General features: G+C 48.9%; 1 protein-coding gene across 2 annotated transcripts; it reads right to left on the reverse strand.

The window, feature by feature from the left end:
* Window positions 1–278: 278 nt before the first annotated feature.
* DUSP1 (dual specificity phosphatase 1) lies at window positions 279–2,869 on the reverse strand. Of its 2 annotated transcripts, XM_015876382.3 has the most exons (4): window positions 2,401–2,869; window positions 2,132–2,280; window positions 1,804–2,023; window positions 279–1,294 (listed from the first exon to the last, which is right to left on the reverse strand). In XM_015876382.3, the coding sequence occupies exons 1-4, from the start codon at window positions 2,768–2,770 to the stop codon at window positions 924–926; spliced, it is 1,110 nt and encodes a 369-aa protein (XP_015731868.2). In that variant the 5' UTR covers window positions 2,771–2,869; the 3' UTR covers window positions 279–923. The 2 variants fall into 2 exon arrangements, with proteins under 2 accessions (XP_015731868.2, XP_085375321.1); XM_085519195.1 differs by having other exon boundaries at window positions 2,132–2,869.
* Between the last annotated feature and the right edge of the window lie 10,578 nt (window positions 2,870–13,447).

Raw genomic sequence — 13,447 nt, forward strand, 5'->3', positions numbered from 1 at the left:
CCACCACAGCCAAAGCCACCCCACAGCTGAGATCTGGCCCCAGCTGTCTGCCATGGCATGTAATTATACAGGGACAAAGGGCTCAGGCTAGAGAACAGCAGAACTTTCTAGTCAAGTGTGAGTATTTTAAAGCTCATTTTTTCTATCTAGTTAAGACCCCACTTAATCACATTGCCTGAGGTCAAACTCCATCAGAAACTCAGACTTCTTTCCTTCGGAAGCTTCTAAAGTTAAGCTCAGGGACAGTAAAACACACAAGGTTCTGAAGTATATCCAGCTTTCACTAGAAATATCATAATTTATTCTGTTTGTATAAAAAGTTATTATAATCAAGTAACAAAACTATGTCTTCCTAAGAAGAAATATATTATTTCACATCATAAATAAATCAAACATACAACCCTTGGCAACTTAAGAAGCACTCGCCCAGTGCTTTCATGTCAGTGCTTGGAAACAAGAAGAGCCGACAGATATATACACACAGGATTACAGTACCAAAAAAAATACTGAGGTATTTGGTTTCTCTAGAAATGCAACTTCAGGTTCATGAAGGCAAAACAATGAACTAACAAAAATAAATAAATAGGACTGTCGTGAAAGGGGACAACATCAGTGTTGCTTAAAGTGTCCAGGAATGGGAATACTGGTGAGGCTACTGAACATGCAGCAGGCTTAGGACAAACAGAAGACAAGGGGAACAGCTCAGGAAAACGCAGCATCCTCTGATCTCTGCGAAGGCATCCCAATATTGGCTTCAGGAGCCAGCAACACACAGAACACTGGTTGAGCTCCTCGTGTGTACAACAGCGTTCTAGGACAAGTGGATGGTTCCCCACAGGACAAGTGGCTGATGATACTGTCCCCATAGTTATTGCACTTCTGAGACAAGAATTGTGAGTTCTGGTCACGCTTCTGCCTGCCTTTCAGCAGCTTGGGGAGGTGGTGATGGGGCTCTGAAGGTAGCTTAAAGCACTGGATGAGGTGTGAACAGGGATGGAGACTGGGAAGTTGAAGACTGTGGTGGTCGATGCTCCTCTGTCCAATACTGACATAGCAGGGCTCCCAGCTTCTGCTGAGCAGTTGGGGGCAAGAACCTGCGACTCAAACTGCAGCAGCTGCCCCATGAAGCTGAAGTTTGGGGAGATGATGCTCCTTCTCTGCTTCACAAACTCAAAGGCTTCATCCAGCTTGACTCTGTTGGTCCTCATGAGATAAGCGAGGCAGATGGTCGCCGACCGGGAAATGCCAGCCTGGCAGTGCACAAATACCCTTCCTCCATCATTTTTAACAGAATCTGAAAAAATTAAAACGCCCAGTTAACAAACAAGTCCCACTGCCTCTGGAGGTGGGAAAGCAAAGGCTGCTGCTTTCCATCTCTTTGTTTCATCCCCTCCTTAGGAGCCCAATAGGTGAGCCCTGTGCTTTGGAGACAAAGAGCCTTTGTCCTGAGGGAAGCTGCAGTCTAGCTATTCTCATTCTGGGCTCCAATTCCAATTATACTAATAGCTCCTCCGGGTCACTTTAGCAGTCTTGCAAGATTACTTTAATACTGATCCACTTAAATTCACTAGCACTTTTCTAGAGGATACCATTTCTCTTGGCTCGAGGTTTCTAATGGTTTGGCAAAGCTGAGATTATCCCTCTCTCAGCCCAGAGAAAGTGATGGGCGCATCCCCTAAGAACACCTAAAACAAAGGTTCCCCGATCCCAAACGCAGGCAGCGCTGGGGAGCACAATGCCCTAAAAGCCACTCCCGAAGGGACGTCATCCGAGACAAAAGGATCGCAGGGAAAGCTCATTTACCTATGAAATCAATCGCCTCGTTAAACCAGGAGCTGATATCCGCTTTGTGGTTGTCCTCCACCGGGATGCTTTTGTACTGGTAGTGCCCCTCGAAGTGGTTGGGGCAGTTGGCCGACACGTTGATCAGCGCCGTGATGCCCAGCGCGTCCAGCATGTCCTTACGGGAGGCGTGATACGCGCTGCCCAGGTACAGGAACGGCAGGATCTCCACCGGCCCGCCCTGAAACAAAAGGGGCAGATGCCCGGTTAACATCGCTCGGCGGATTTACGAATCCCGTCCTTTCGCTCACGAGCGACGGGGCAGCCCCAGCCCGGATCCCGCACTCACCTGGTCGTACAATGGGGTTCCGCAGGAGCTGCACCCCGAGTCGGCGCTGCCGGGCGCGCTGCTGGCGCTCAGGGGCAGACTGAGCCCGGTAGGGGCGGCGGGTTTGGTGCACAGCTCGGAGCAGGCGGCCGAGAACGCTTCGTATCCTCCTGCGGGGCACAGGGGAGAGAGGCGCGGGGTGAGCGCGGCGTGGAGCGGGGCGGGCAGAGCCCTCAGCCGGCGATACGGCCAACCCCATCCCGCAGCGGCTTTTGGGGCCGCGCACTCACCCTTAAGGAAGCAGATGCGGGCACCGCGGGTCTCCCTGCACAGCGTGCCGAGGGCCAGCAGCAGCGTGCTGTCGCGCTTGGGCAGCTCCAGGTCGGCGCTGCGCTCGTCCAGCAGCACCACGGTGTGAACCTGCCCCTGGCGCAGCCGGGTGCGGAGCTCCTCGTTGGGTACAACGTGCTCCAGGGCCAGCACGCCCTTAGCGCGGCGACGGACGATGGTGCTGAGCCGCACGTTGCAGGAGCCGCGGATGTGAGCGGCGTTGAACGAGAAGAACGAGCGGCAGTCGAGGACGAGGCACTGAGCGGCGCGCTCCTGCAGCAGCCCCCGCAGCGCCTCGCACTCCAGCGCACACACACGTAGGTTCACCATGGTCCCGTGCTCGGTTCCGTCCGGTTCGGATCGCGGGGAAACAAGGCGCTGGAGCTCGCGGAACAACGGGATCAGACGCGGCTGGACGCGGCTCAGCGCGGCCCCGTGCGAACCCACCCGCCTTATATCGTGGCGCGCCGCGCCGCCGCCGTTTTCTCAATGGGGCCGGGTCACGTGATCCTGGGAGCAGACGTCACCTTGGAGGCGCGCCAAACAGGGCGCGCCCCGGCACCGCCGGTATGACGTCATCGGCGCGGGAGCGCGCCGGCGCGAACTGAGAGGCGCGGGGGCGCGCTGGTTTGTGTGTGTGTAAGAGTATAGACATACACACATAGATAGGGTTACATGTTACACGTGCCTGAACATACACACATATAAATACCCAAAACTATCACATTTCTCTACATACAGGCACACACCATGGATATATATACACATACAAGTGCATAAACACACATATACACACATATAAATACCCAAAGCTATCACATTTCTCTACATACAGGCACACACCATGGATATATATACACACACACACACCATGGATATATATACACACACACACACGTATGTGAGTGTGTTCACATGTCCAACAGCAGCACCGTGAGTGGATGCAGGCGTGGGAGCAGTCCTACAGGTTCTCCTACAGCATAGAGATAAGCGCACACAGACAGGGATTGGTGTTTGTGCATAGGCATATATGCGTGTACGGACACGTCTACACATCAATATATATACATGTGTGCGTATATTTGCATGTATATGTATAATGTAAACGTATTGAGAGCTGTTCTCATGTTTCATATGTAAGGATAATCTCGCAGTAGACCTGGGGAGGTTCATTTTCCGCACAGCAGGTTCCCCAGCAGTCAGGGCAGCCCAGTACCCGGCAGTGAAGCCATTGGAGCTCTGTTTTTCCCCCCTTGGTGTTGTCTCAGCACTTCCCAAAAGTCTGCCTTTCCCCGTGGGCGCTCAGCTTCCACCACAGCACTCAGCTGTTTCTTGCTTTCCGCTTCCCGTCAGCGCCGCATTCACTTCCCCTGCCTCCCCAGCACTTCTCCCCTGCCCCACACGCCAGCACCATCCCTGCCTTCAGCCCTTCTCCCCCAGTCCCTTCCCAGCAATTCCTCTTCCCCTGCTCCACCTGCGTTGCTCCTTCCTCGCACCATTCAGAATCTCCAGCGTTCAGCAGCTTTCTCTCATCACTTCCTTTCAGATTTCCTTTCTTCACCCCAGATCCCCCAGCCATCCTCTCCCACCCCCCTGACAGTTCCCCATCCCCCAGCCCAGCAGCCTGTCGGTTCTCAGCCTTCTCGAATTTTCCAGTTGCTTCTCCACCAGTTTCCACCAATCTTCATCCATCCTGACCTAAAACCAGCCCGGCACCTCATCAGGTTCAGTGCTGCAGGGCTTTCCAGGCTCCCCAAGGGTGTCAGGAGGAGGAGACACAGGGAAGGACATGGGTGAATGAGCACCAGCTCTGAGCTCCTGCTTACTGCAGAGATGTCCCTGCTCTGCTGAGCAACATCGGGGTGTTATTTGCCAGAGCTGCAGTCTCAAAGCAAATGTGTTTTTTCAACGCATTCTTTAAAAATAAACACTGGATTGTGCTTTTCATTCTATTTATTTATTGTTGTTAAAAGAACAGCAGGTTGGAAACAGACTGTGGGAGAAACATCCATATGCTTTCAGTGGGAAATGACTTTGCCTGACCACACAATCACTGCTTGGTTTCTGGGAGGTGGTGGCCCATTGCTGGGTGTGAGTAGTGGGACCTGAGCAGCCCGATGGGTGATACACATCCCTCCACACTATGGAGACATGGGAGGACCCATGTGTGCCCCTGCGATGTGCTCCAAGGCAAACCTTCCCAAAGATGTGATATCTCTGTGACAGTACATGGCCAGATCACACTGATCTCTAAGATCCATCCCAGATCCAAGGAACAGAACAGTAGGAGTGCGGGCTGAAGAGGGCATTTGATACCTTAATGGTGCTGTGCCTTCTTGGTGCAAACCAGCCATGGCTTGCAGATGCAGGCATCCCTGTGCTGCTGACCATGCTTTCTCTAATAGTCCAAAGCTTCTCAGTATCCCATACAGAAAAGAACACTAAAAGAATGTGATTTTTTCGCCCCGTTTGGCAACTTTAACACTCCCATGTTTAAAGCAGCTGCCATATCTGACACCTGCACAGCAAAGCATGGTGTTCTCAGTAGCAGCCACCTTCTGGTTGTGCTGCCAACCAACCTTGTCCTGACACCATATGTACTGTGGGACAGACACCCCAGGCCAGGTACCCAGGCTGCTGTTTGTCAGCACAGGAGGAGTTCATCTGTGGCCTCTGCAAAGGGGAATCTGACTCCATGAGAGTGCACAGCAGTGGCCATCACTCTTGCATGGACTTATTAAATCATGAGTCTTTTGAGTCTGCTCTTGTTTACACCCAGCACGAATCAGGAAGAAAATTCATCACGTGTGGCAGTGTGTACTCAATCACTTATAACCCTGGACTAGCTATTTCCTTGCTTTACTCTATTTTTGTTTTCTTTTCTTAAATAAACCTGCCAGAAGAATGAAGGAAAGGAAAATACAAACCAGAACCAAAGAAGCTTTCAGGAGCTCAGCCAGACCTGAAGGACTTTCTTAAGGGTTTGATTTCCTGTCTTAACAAAAGCCAGGAAGCACAAAATTAACCCCTTCCTCCAAAAGAAATCCATGTTTGCTCCCAGGCCACAGTGCTATTGTGAGGGTAATAATAGCAGCAGCAGCATGAGGCTGAGCCAGGGCCGGGATGTAGGCAATGCTTTTTCTCAGCAGGTGGGACTCTCAATTGGTGTTATCCTGAGCCTCCACTATTCCCCGGGCTTCAGCAGTTCCCATAGAATCATTAAGGTTGGAAAAGACCTCAAAGATCATGAGGTACAACCACCAACCCACCCCCACCGTGCCCACTGACCACGTCCCTCAGTGCCACATCTCCACAGCTCTTGAACACCTTCAGGGATGGTGACTGCACCACCTCCCTGGGCAGCTGTGCTAGTGCTGCATCGCTCTTTCAGAGAAGCTGAAGAAGTTCCCATGTTGCTCTGCCAAAATATTTACATGTCTGTAATGACACGAGAGGCCCATAGTGTGATCCTCTACTTGTGGGATTCTGCTCATCTTGGGAAGCCCCATCAGTGATTCTGAGTGCTGTCATTGTCTCAGCAGGACCTGGACCTCTCTGGCTTTGCTCCTGGACTGTGAATCTCCCGATGTTTGGCTGCGAGGGGAAGGAGAGGGCTGCCCACAGCTTCTGCACCGACACAGTAGTGCCAATTTGTTAGCAGCTTGGTGACAAGCACAGATAAGCCTTAACAAGGAACTGGCCCATTGCATAAACCCAGCAAAACTGGCTGGTCAGGCCTTTAACCACTCACCCATGGCCAAAATCAGCCCGGAGCCATTCCATCAAACACAGCATGACGGCACCGTTGGAGCTGACCGGAGCCTGCGCCTCAGTGCCCGTGGTGTGAGTTCTGCCTCAGTGGAGATGCAGAGCATCGGCCTCAGCCCTTGAGACAGAGCAGAAAAATGCATGTGGGAACACTTGGAAAGCGTGCGGGATGCATTGCTTCTGCATGTGTAACATTTTCTCCGAATTCAGTTTCACAACACAGCATTTCCTTTTGTAAATATTTGGACAGATTTCACATGGGCTCAAACTCAGAAGAAACAGAAGGGAAAAGAAAAAGAAGACGGGAAAGATGGGACAGAGAAAGAACAGAAAGAGAGAAATAGGAGGCAAAGAGAAGGATCAGCGATGGAAGGTCACAGCAAGCTGTGCATGAGCAGCATAGAATTACCGATGAGTCACACTACAATGAAAACAGTATTTTTAATGCATTTAAATCCCAAAATAGAACCTTTTCTTTTTGCCGGAGTTTGTTGTGCTTAAAGCGCCTTGGGTTCTGCGTGCTGAAGGATGGTGTGCTGTCATGGAGGACAAGTCCTGGATATAGATGTATGACTGAGGAATGAGAGAACACGTGGCACCTCCTGGTCTGAGAGCCAAGGGATGGAGTGCTCTGCTATGGACCAACCATCTCTGCTCTGTAGGACACCAGGCAGGAGCTCTGCTTTCTCCTCTCCCAGTGACTCACCGAAGGGCTCAGGGCGAGTTGCTGCTTAGCACTGCGCCTTAACATGATTACAGGCATTAGGCAGCCAGGCTGGGATACCACGGGTTTGATATTCCAAATCATTAAATACCTGCTTCCAAAGGAAAATCGCTGGGAATTAGTGGTGCTGATACAGTCCTCAGCACCGGGCTCAGCTTAGTAGGGCAAGTGGTTTTTAAGCAATTTAATCTTACACTTAATTGCCTCTATTAATCTGCTATGAATCACACACCAGGCCTAAGAGTATTTATTCAATAAAATCACCGTATTTGTTAGGCTCCCATATTTCGAGATGAAAGGTATAAGGTATATAATAAAATACACTTAAGGGAAATTATTCTTCCTCCTGTCAGAGCGGGTGTTTTCTCACCAGCATTGTCTGGTGGCCAGCACTGCAAGGCAGGGCTTCCGTGGGAGGAGGGTGAATTTGAATAGAAAACAAGTGACGTACCCCGCTCTGAGAGCAGGGAGAGGCGTGCTCTGCTACCCAGAGCTGAGCCGCGGGGTTATTGCTTGCCATGTGATGTCAGTGTTTTGTGGGCGCAGTGACTGTGTATGAGCTTCCAATTCCCAGAATCATCAGCTCTCATAAAGATTGCGATAAGGGCTGCCGAGAGGCTCTGCGATTGGCAGGTGGTTCTGCTGCTCTTATCTATGGGATCTTTATGGGGAGATGGAGGCTTTGCAAGCGTGCGTGGCACACAGGCAGGTTGGGTGGATAGAGGCGGCTTGGAAGAGCTTGGGACACTCAGGGCTAAGGCTGTAGGTTTAGCTGTAGGCTCTCACAGTGTGCTCTCAGCACCAATTTTGCCTGACTAATGGCACTGAAAGGGGTCATTAGCTGAGAATCATAGAATAGAGTTGGAAGGGACCCTTAAAGGCCATCTAGTCCAACTCTCTGCAATAAACAAGGACACCAACAGCTCCATCAGGTACTCAGAGCCCCTCCAGTCTGACCTTGAGTCTCTGCAGGGACAGGGCACCCATCACCTCTGGGTAATCTGTGCCACTGCCTCACCTCCCTTGTCATAAAGAACAGTCATTCTTATAGCTAATCTAAATCCCTTTTCTTTAAGTTTGAAACCATTTCCCCTTGTCCTATCACAACAGACCCTGCTGAACACTCTGCCCTCTTCTTTCTCATGTCCCCCCTTTAGGTAATGAAAGGCTGCTCTCTGGTCTGGCTGGAGCCTTCTCTCCCCCAGCCTGTCCTGATAGGGGATGTGCTCCATCCCTTGGATCATTACTGTGGCCCTCCTATGGGCAATAGGTCTGCATCTCTCCTGTACTGAGGACCCCATACCTGGACACAGTGCTCCAGGTGAGGCTTCAAAAGGGCCACAGTTCTCATGTTCTCATACTATGGAGTAACGCTGCACGGAGCCTTAAGAGTACACTGTGTAAGAAGATATAAAAAATACAGAACCGTACAAAGGAAACCAGGCATGAAGAAGTGCCACTGTACATCACATTAACACGCTCCGTCTGAGCCTCTCAGTATTCTATTTTCTGTGCTTTCTTAGAATGAGCTTCTAAACTGTTTATAGCCATTCTTCGTGTTTAATATGTAACTGCTAAAAAATATCCCCGTATCAGTAAATATAGAACTGCTTATTCATTTTCTGCTATGCAGTTTGTTAGAATATTTGCAATATGACACGATTCTCTCATGTGATAGAGTGAGGTGATGCTTGCGTGTAATAGCGGTTAGTGAAAACACACTATTAGTCATAGCACAGAATAACACTTGACTGTTTTGAATGTGAAAACCTTTAGGCTGTGGAAAAAAGACAAATTCTGGCCCATGTGTTGTTTTCAGAAGTACATGAGAACCTATAGGGCAGAGTGAGTCATGGAGCAGTGTCCCAAGTGCCACTCCAGCTGGGCCAGGCTGCGATGCCCGGGAGGGACTCACACAGACACACTTCTTAGGGAGAGATACAAAGGTGAAAAGAAACAAAATCAGAAAGCCCCCACTGGGTTTCAGAGCTGTGCTGAGATGTGCGTTATTGAGGTGCATTGAGTGGAAAGCAGGGATGAAAATTCAGGTGTTTTCCAGAGCCCTACCATAAAGATTTCCTCGTGTTCTTATGCACTCCTGCTGTGAGCAGTCAGCCCTCTCCTGCAGCCAGATGAACCATGATCAGCTCTCGGCCTGAGACACAGCTCTAACGGGCTTGCTGGGAAACCTTAGGGCTGAGTAACTAAATAGAATAAGGAGCTTCTTTAAAGCAAGCTATGCTGGAGTTACCTCTGACACAATCCCTCGCTTGAATACACTGATTGAAAGCACATGAGATGAGGGTCAGGGGCTGAACTCACAGAGTGGGCTCTGATGGATTTAATGATTCAAAGTCCTCTCCTCTTTCTCCTCTCTGCTGGATCACTTCACACTCTGGGTCCCCCAGTGGAGTGGGTGACATCGATCCTCCACACTCCTTTTTGTTAAAAAAGGGGAACAAGAAGTGAAATTAGCTGCAAGAATCAGGCGCATTCTCAGCTGGTAAATACAAGAGGAGCATGAATCATCATATAGAAATGACGAGAAGGGATGGAAAAGGTAGTGGTTTGGGAGAAGAAAGTTGTGCTCTACACGGCTGATTCAGCTCGCCGGACCAAAAATGAATCATCAGAATATTTAAATCATATTACCAGTAAGAACACACACAAACCCCCCCATGCTCTGGAAGCTTTGTTATGGAAGAAAGTTGGTAGCGGGTAAGAAAAGAACAGAAGGGCATCTCCATACCTGCACTGCGCTCGGGTTGGTGTGTGCAGCAGCCAGGCAGAAGCATCATCACAGCACCATGGGCTGGGGTACATTGTGGGACAGGCCTGAGTGGGAGGTTTAACACTGGAAACGGGGCTCTTCTGGTCTACTCATGTCTGAGCCCAAGGTACAGTGTTAATGAAGCTGCAACACAGGAGATTTCAGGCAGGCTATGGCAGAGATAACAGATAGATTAAAGGTGGTTTAAATCCTGTTGTTTTCCTCTCACCCCTATGGTACAGCCGGGCTCAGCTGGGATAGAAGAGCCCTGGTGTGGAGATGTTCCATTCCATAGTGAAGGCAGCACCTCCCGTACATAGCACAGCAGAGGCAGCAAAGCAGACCACAGGATTCTTTTACATAACGAGTTGCAAAGGTTTTGCAGGAAGCGCCTGGTTGCTATAAAGTACATCTGTGTATTCCATTACAGTTTGTCATGTTAAAACTCTCGATACCAAAATAAATGTACCTGTTTGATAGCTGGAACCCTCAGAGGGATCACAATGAGGTAGAAATCCATCTCCAAATATTTTTAGTGTGTTTTCTTGTTCGAATCTTCTAAGTTCCTTTCCACAACCCCAGTTTAGCCTTCAAGATTTAACACTAAGGAACTACAGCTTTCAATCTCTGCTAGCAAGCAAGAATCATAACAAAGATTAGCCAAAATTCTGACAAGCTATTTTTAACATAAACTCTTAATGAAAGAATGTATATTACTGAAGTAAACATGGACAGGAAAGGCAGAAAGCGAGAGTGACGGGCAGAGAGACAAACGCTGCTTTGCAAAGAAGCCTTCAGAACATCTGGAACGTTGCAGAGCAATGTTATTTACCAGGGACGTCAGCCAGTCCCCGCGCAGATGGTTCCCATTAGTGTAAGATCAAGAGACCAGCAAGGCTAAAAATATGTGTTTGCTTTTTTAGAAACTTGGTCTTCGTTTTCTGCGCCTTAAAAATAATAATCACTGTTACGCAACTTCTGTAACTTGGAACTGTTTTCTTGGAATATTGTTTGGCATGCTGGCTGGGCTCAGGCCCTGTGCCATTTCTATTACTCACAACCCTTCTCCCCAAGGACTCCATGATCTGTCTTTTACTTAGAAATAGGAGGATGGCACATGAAGCTGATGCCGATGACTTTTGGTTGCAGCGTGTCATTGACAATATGCTGAACTGCTGCTGAAGCCAGATTCTTGCCTGGGTGTAGTGTTTGCAGCTCTCCTGGGGCCCATCCGAGCACCACACAAAGCCATCAGGGCACTGTGGGGACCACAGGGCTGCATCTCCATCACCAGAGCAGCAGAGAAGAGAATGCTGATAAAGAATCACAGAATCTTTAATGTTGGAAAAGACCTCAGAGATCATCAGATCCAACCCCAACCCATCCCACTGTGCCCTCTGACCACGTCCCTCAGTGCCACATCTCCGTAGGCCTTGAGAACCTCCAGGGATGGTGACTGTACCACCTCCCTGGGCATACGTACAAGCCAGTCTATGATTACACAGAAATGACACAACTGAAACAGTAAAACTTTCAGGATTGTTGAGAAGATGCCTCAAGCTCTTCATGTTTAGTGTTTCAAAGCACCTTACACGCAGCAGCTGAGTCTGAATGAAACAAAGAGCTGAAACATGAATGTAGTCTAAGAAAAAAACTGTTGACTGAAAGATTTGATCTCTCAGTGGAACCAACAGCTACACGAGAACAGATGATCGGATTCTGCCCTAATTGCCTTTTCTCTTGACACGTACTCTATAAACATGAGTCTGGGGGTCTTCATCAGCCTTTTCTGAGCAGGGCAGTGCAGAGTGCACCTGCTGGTCTCCTTGTCTCAGAGGAAATTCAACTCAGTTGGCTGCCGTGATGGCATGGAAGCCTCTTGTCTTGCTGTGATGAAGCAGAGGCAGCCCCAGCAGGCACAGGGGAGCACTTGAGCATATCAGAATGATTTGCGGCCCACACCCATAGCATTAAATTCACCACAGGACAAGAACAGAAGCAGATGCAAAAAAAACCCCAAAAGTCTGAGCTAGCAGGAGGGTGGTCCAGAATGAGTAAATGAATCCCAAAGGCATTTGGTGACAAATTCCAAGTCCTCTTGTAGGTGGATCTCTTTCTTTTTGATCCACCACCATCCCCTTCTCGAAATAACTTCAGCCCCACTGCTGAGTGCCATCCAGGCTCTGCTCTGCTCGGCAAGTGGGCGACCTCCTGTGCCATGTATAATTCAAGTATCCAATACACAAATGATTGCAGACAACATGCAAGTGATGTCCCACATCCTGATGTTAGTCATCCCCTTGGGGGAACTCACCCCTACAAAGCCAGTATCCCAGAACACACTGTGTTTCCTAAGCTTCACTTTCTAAATGTTTCAACAACAGCAGAAATCTCACAGCTCTTCTCTTGACAATGACTCTCACTTAAAGCTGACGGAGTGAAACACTCCAGTGTTTTTCCCCTAAAAATAGCGAATGAATTATCCGTGTTTCGTTTTATTGCTGCATAACAATTAGAGGCATTAGTTTAAAATATTATAGCAAATTACAGAGAATCTTTCATCAAAAGGGATTAAAGCAGCTTGCAGATTAATTAAATCTCAAAATAAGACTGAGCTAAGCTTTATTATGGGAGATACTGAGTTCTGGGGATTCATAGGGGCGAGAGGAAATCAGGACACCTGGCGATTTGGGACATGGGGCTTGTACAATCCCTGCAGGCTCTGTGCCTCAGCTTGTCTGTCTGTAGGAGAAAGATACTTAGCTCTGTTTGCAAAGTATAAAAAAATTCCTCTGGCAAAAGTGATGCTGATTGTTTATGTGGCAATTACAGCGCCTGGGCGTAGCGCGTGGGCAGAGATGAGCTGACAGACGCATCCAGGAGTCGTGAAGCTGTTCTGTCTCCCATCCAATTTCCCAGGCGTGACAGGCTGTAGCCAGCACCCTTCCCCAGACTTTTAAATGCTGGCACTGAGCAGTGCTCGCCATTGCAGCTCTGATATCTCACAGCCTTGGGAAGCGACGCCATTCACAGCGGCTTCCCCAGGTACCATCCTATGTTGAGGGCAGTTGGGGTGTTCAGGAGCTGTCAACAGGAATTAGGTGCAAAGTTCCCTTTCTGTTTCAGTTAAGAGGGACCTTCAGCACCATACAAGAAAACTTCTTCCCTTTCCAGGAGAGACTGGAAGGAAAAACCCACCCAGCTCTTAGAACAGCTCTCAATGGAGAGCTAACCTAGCATTAATCTCAAGTTGTCCCTTTCAGAGCACTGACTAATGGCAGCTTATGAAAACAAGAACTGATATCAAATGCCTTAAACAAAGGTCATCTCCAGTTGTACATTATTTAAACAAGCTCTGTAGAATCATAAAAGTATCGATGACTAAACCTGAGCAGCCCAACATCACAAGACCAGTGATAAAATTATGAGAATCAGAAACAGAAAAACAACCCCAGTGTGGTGTCTGAGTGGATGGGTCAGCAACATTTGATTCTTCATTGCCAAACACATGAGGAACACACTGAAACACTCAGTCCAACCTCACGTGACAGCAGGGCCAGACCAGACAGTGCTTCAGAGAATCAGAGAATAGGAGAATCACAGAATGGCTTGGGTTGGAAGGGAGCTCAGTCATCTATCTCCAAACCCCCCTGCCATGGACAGTGTGAATCTCCACACAAACAGAATTTGTGGTGTCACTGCTAAAATTTGCTGGTTTCTGTTTGCTTTTTAGTGGATGAAGTGG

The sequence above is a fragment of the Coturnix japonica genome, chromosome 18 (genome assembly GCF_054131305.1).
Source record: "Coturnix japonica strain WE chromosome 18, WE-NBRP24, whole genome shotgun sequence".
NCBI classification, from domain to species: domain Eukaryota; kingdom Metazoa; phylum Chordata; class Aves; order Galliformes; family Phasianidae; genus Coturnix; species Coturnix japonica.

What these genes read in the sequence shown, in the direction of transcription:
- DUSP1 (XM_085519195.1), bottom strand. Translation starts at nt 2,770, where the DNA reads ATGGTGAACCTACGTGTGTGTGCGCTGGAGTGCGAGGCGCTGCGGGGG. An exon ending in GAACCCCATTGTACGACCAG is followed by an intron (nt 2,024 to 2,131) that starts GTGAGTGCGGGA and finishes CTTTTGTTTCAG; the next exon opens with GGCGGGCCGGTGGAGATCCT. An exon ending in CGAGGCGATTGATTTCATAG is followed by an intron (nt 1,295 to 1,803) that starts GTAAATGAGCTT and finishes TAATTTTTTCAG; the next exon opens with ATTCTGTTAAAAATGATGGA.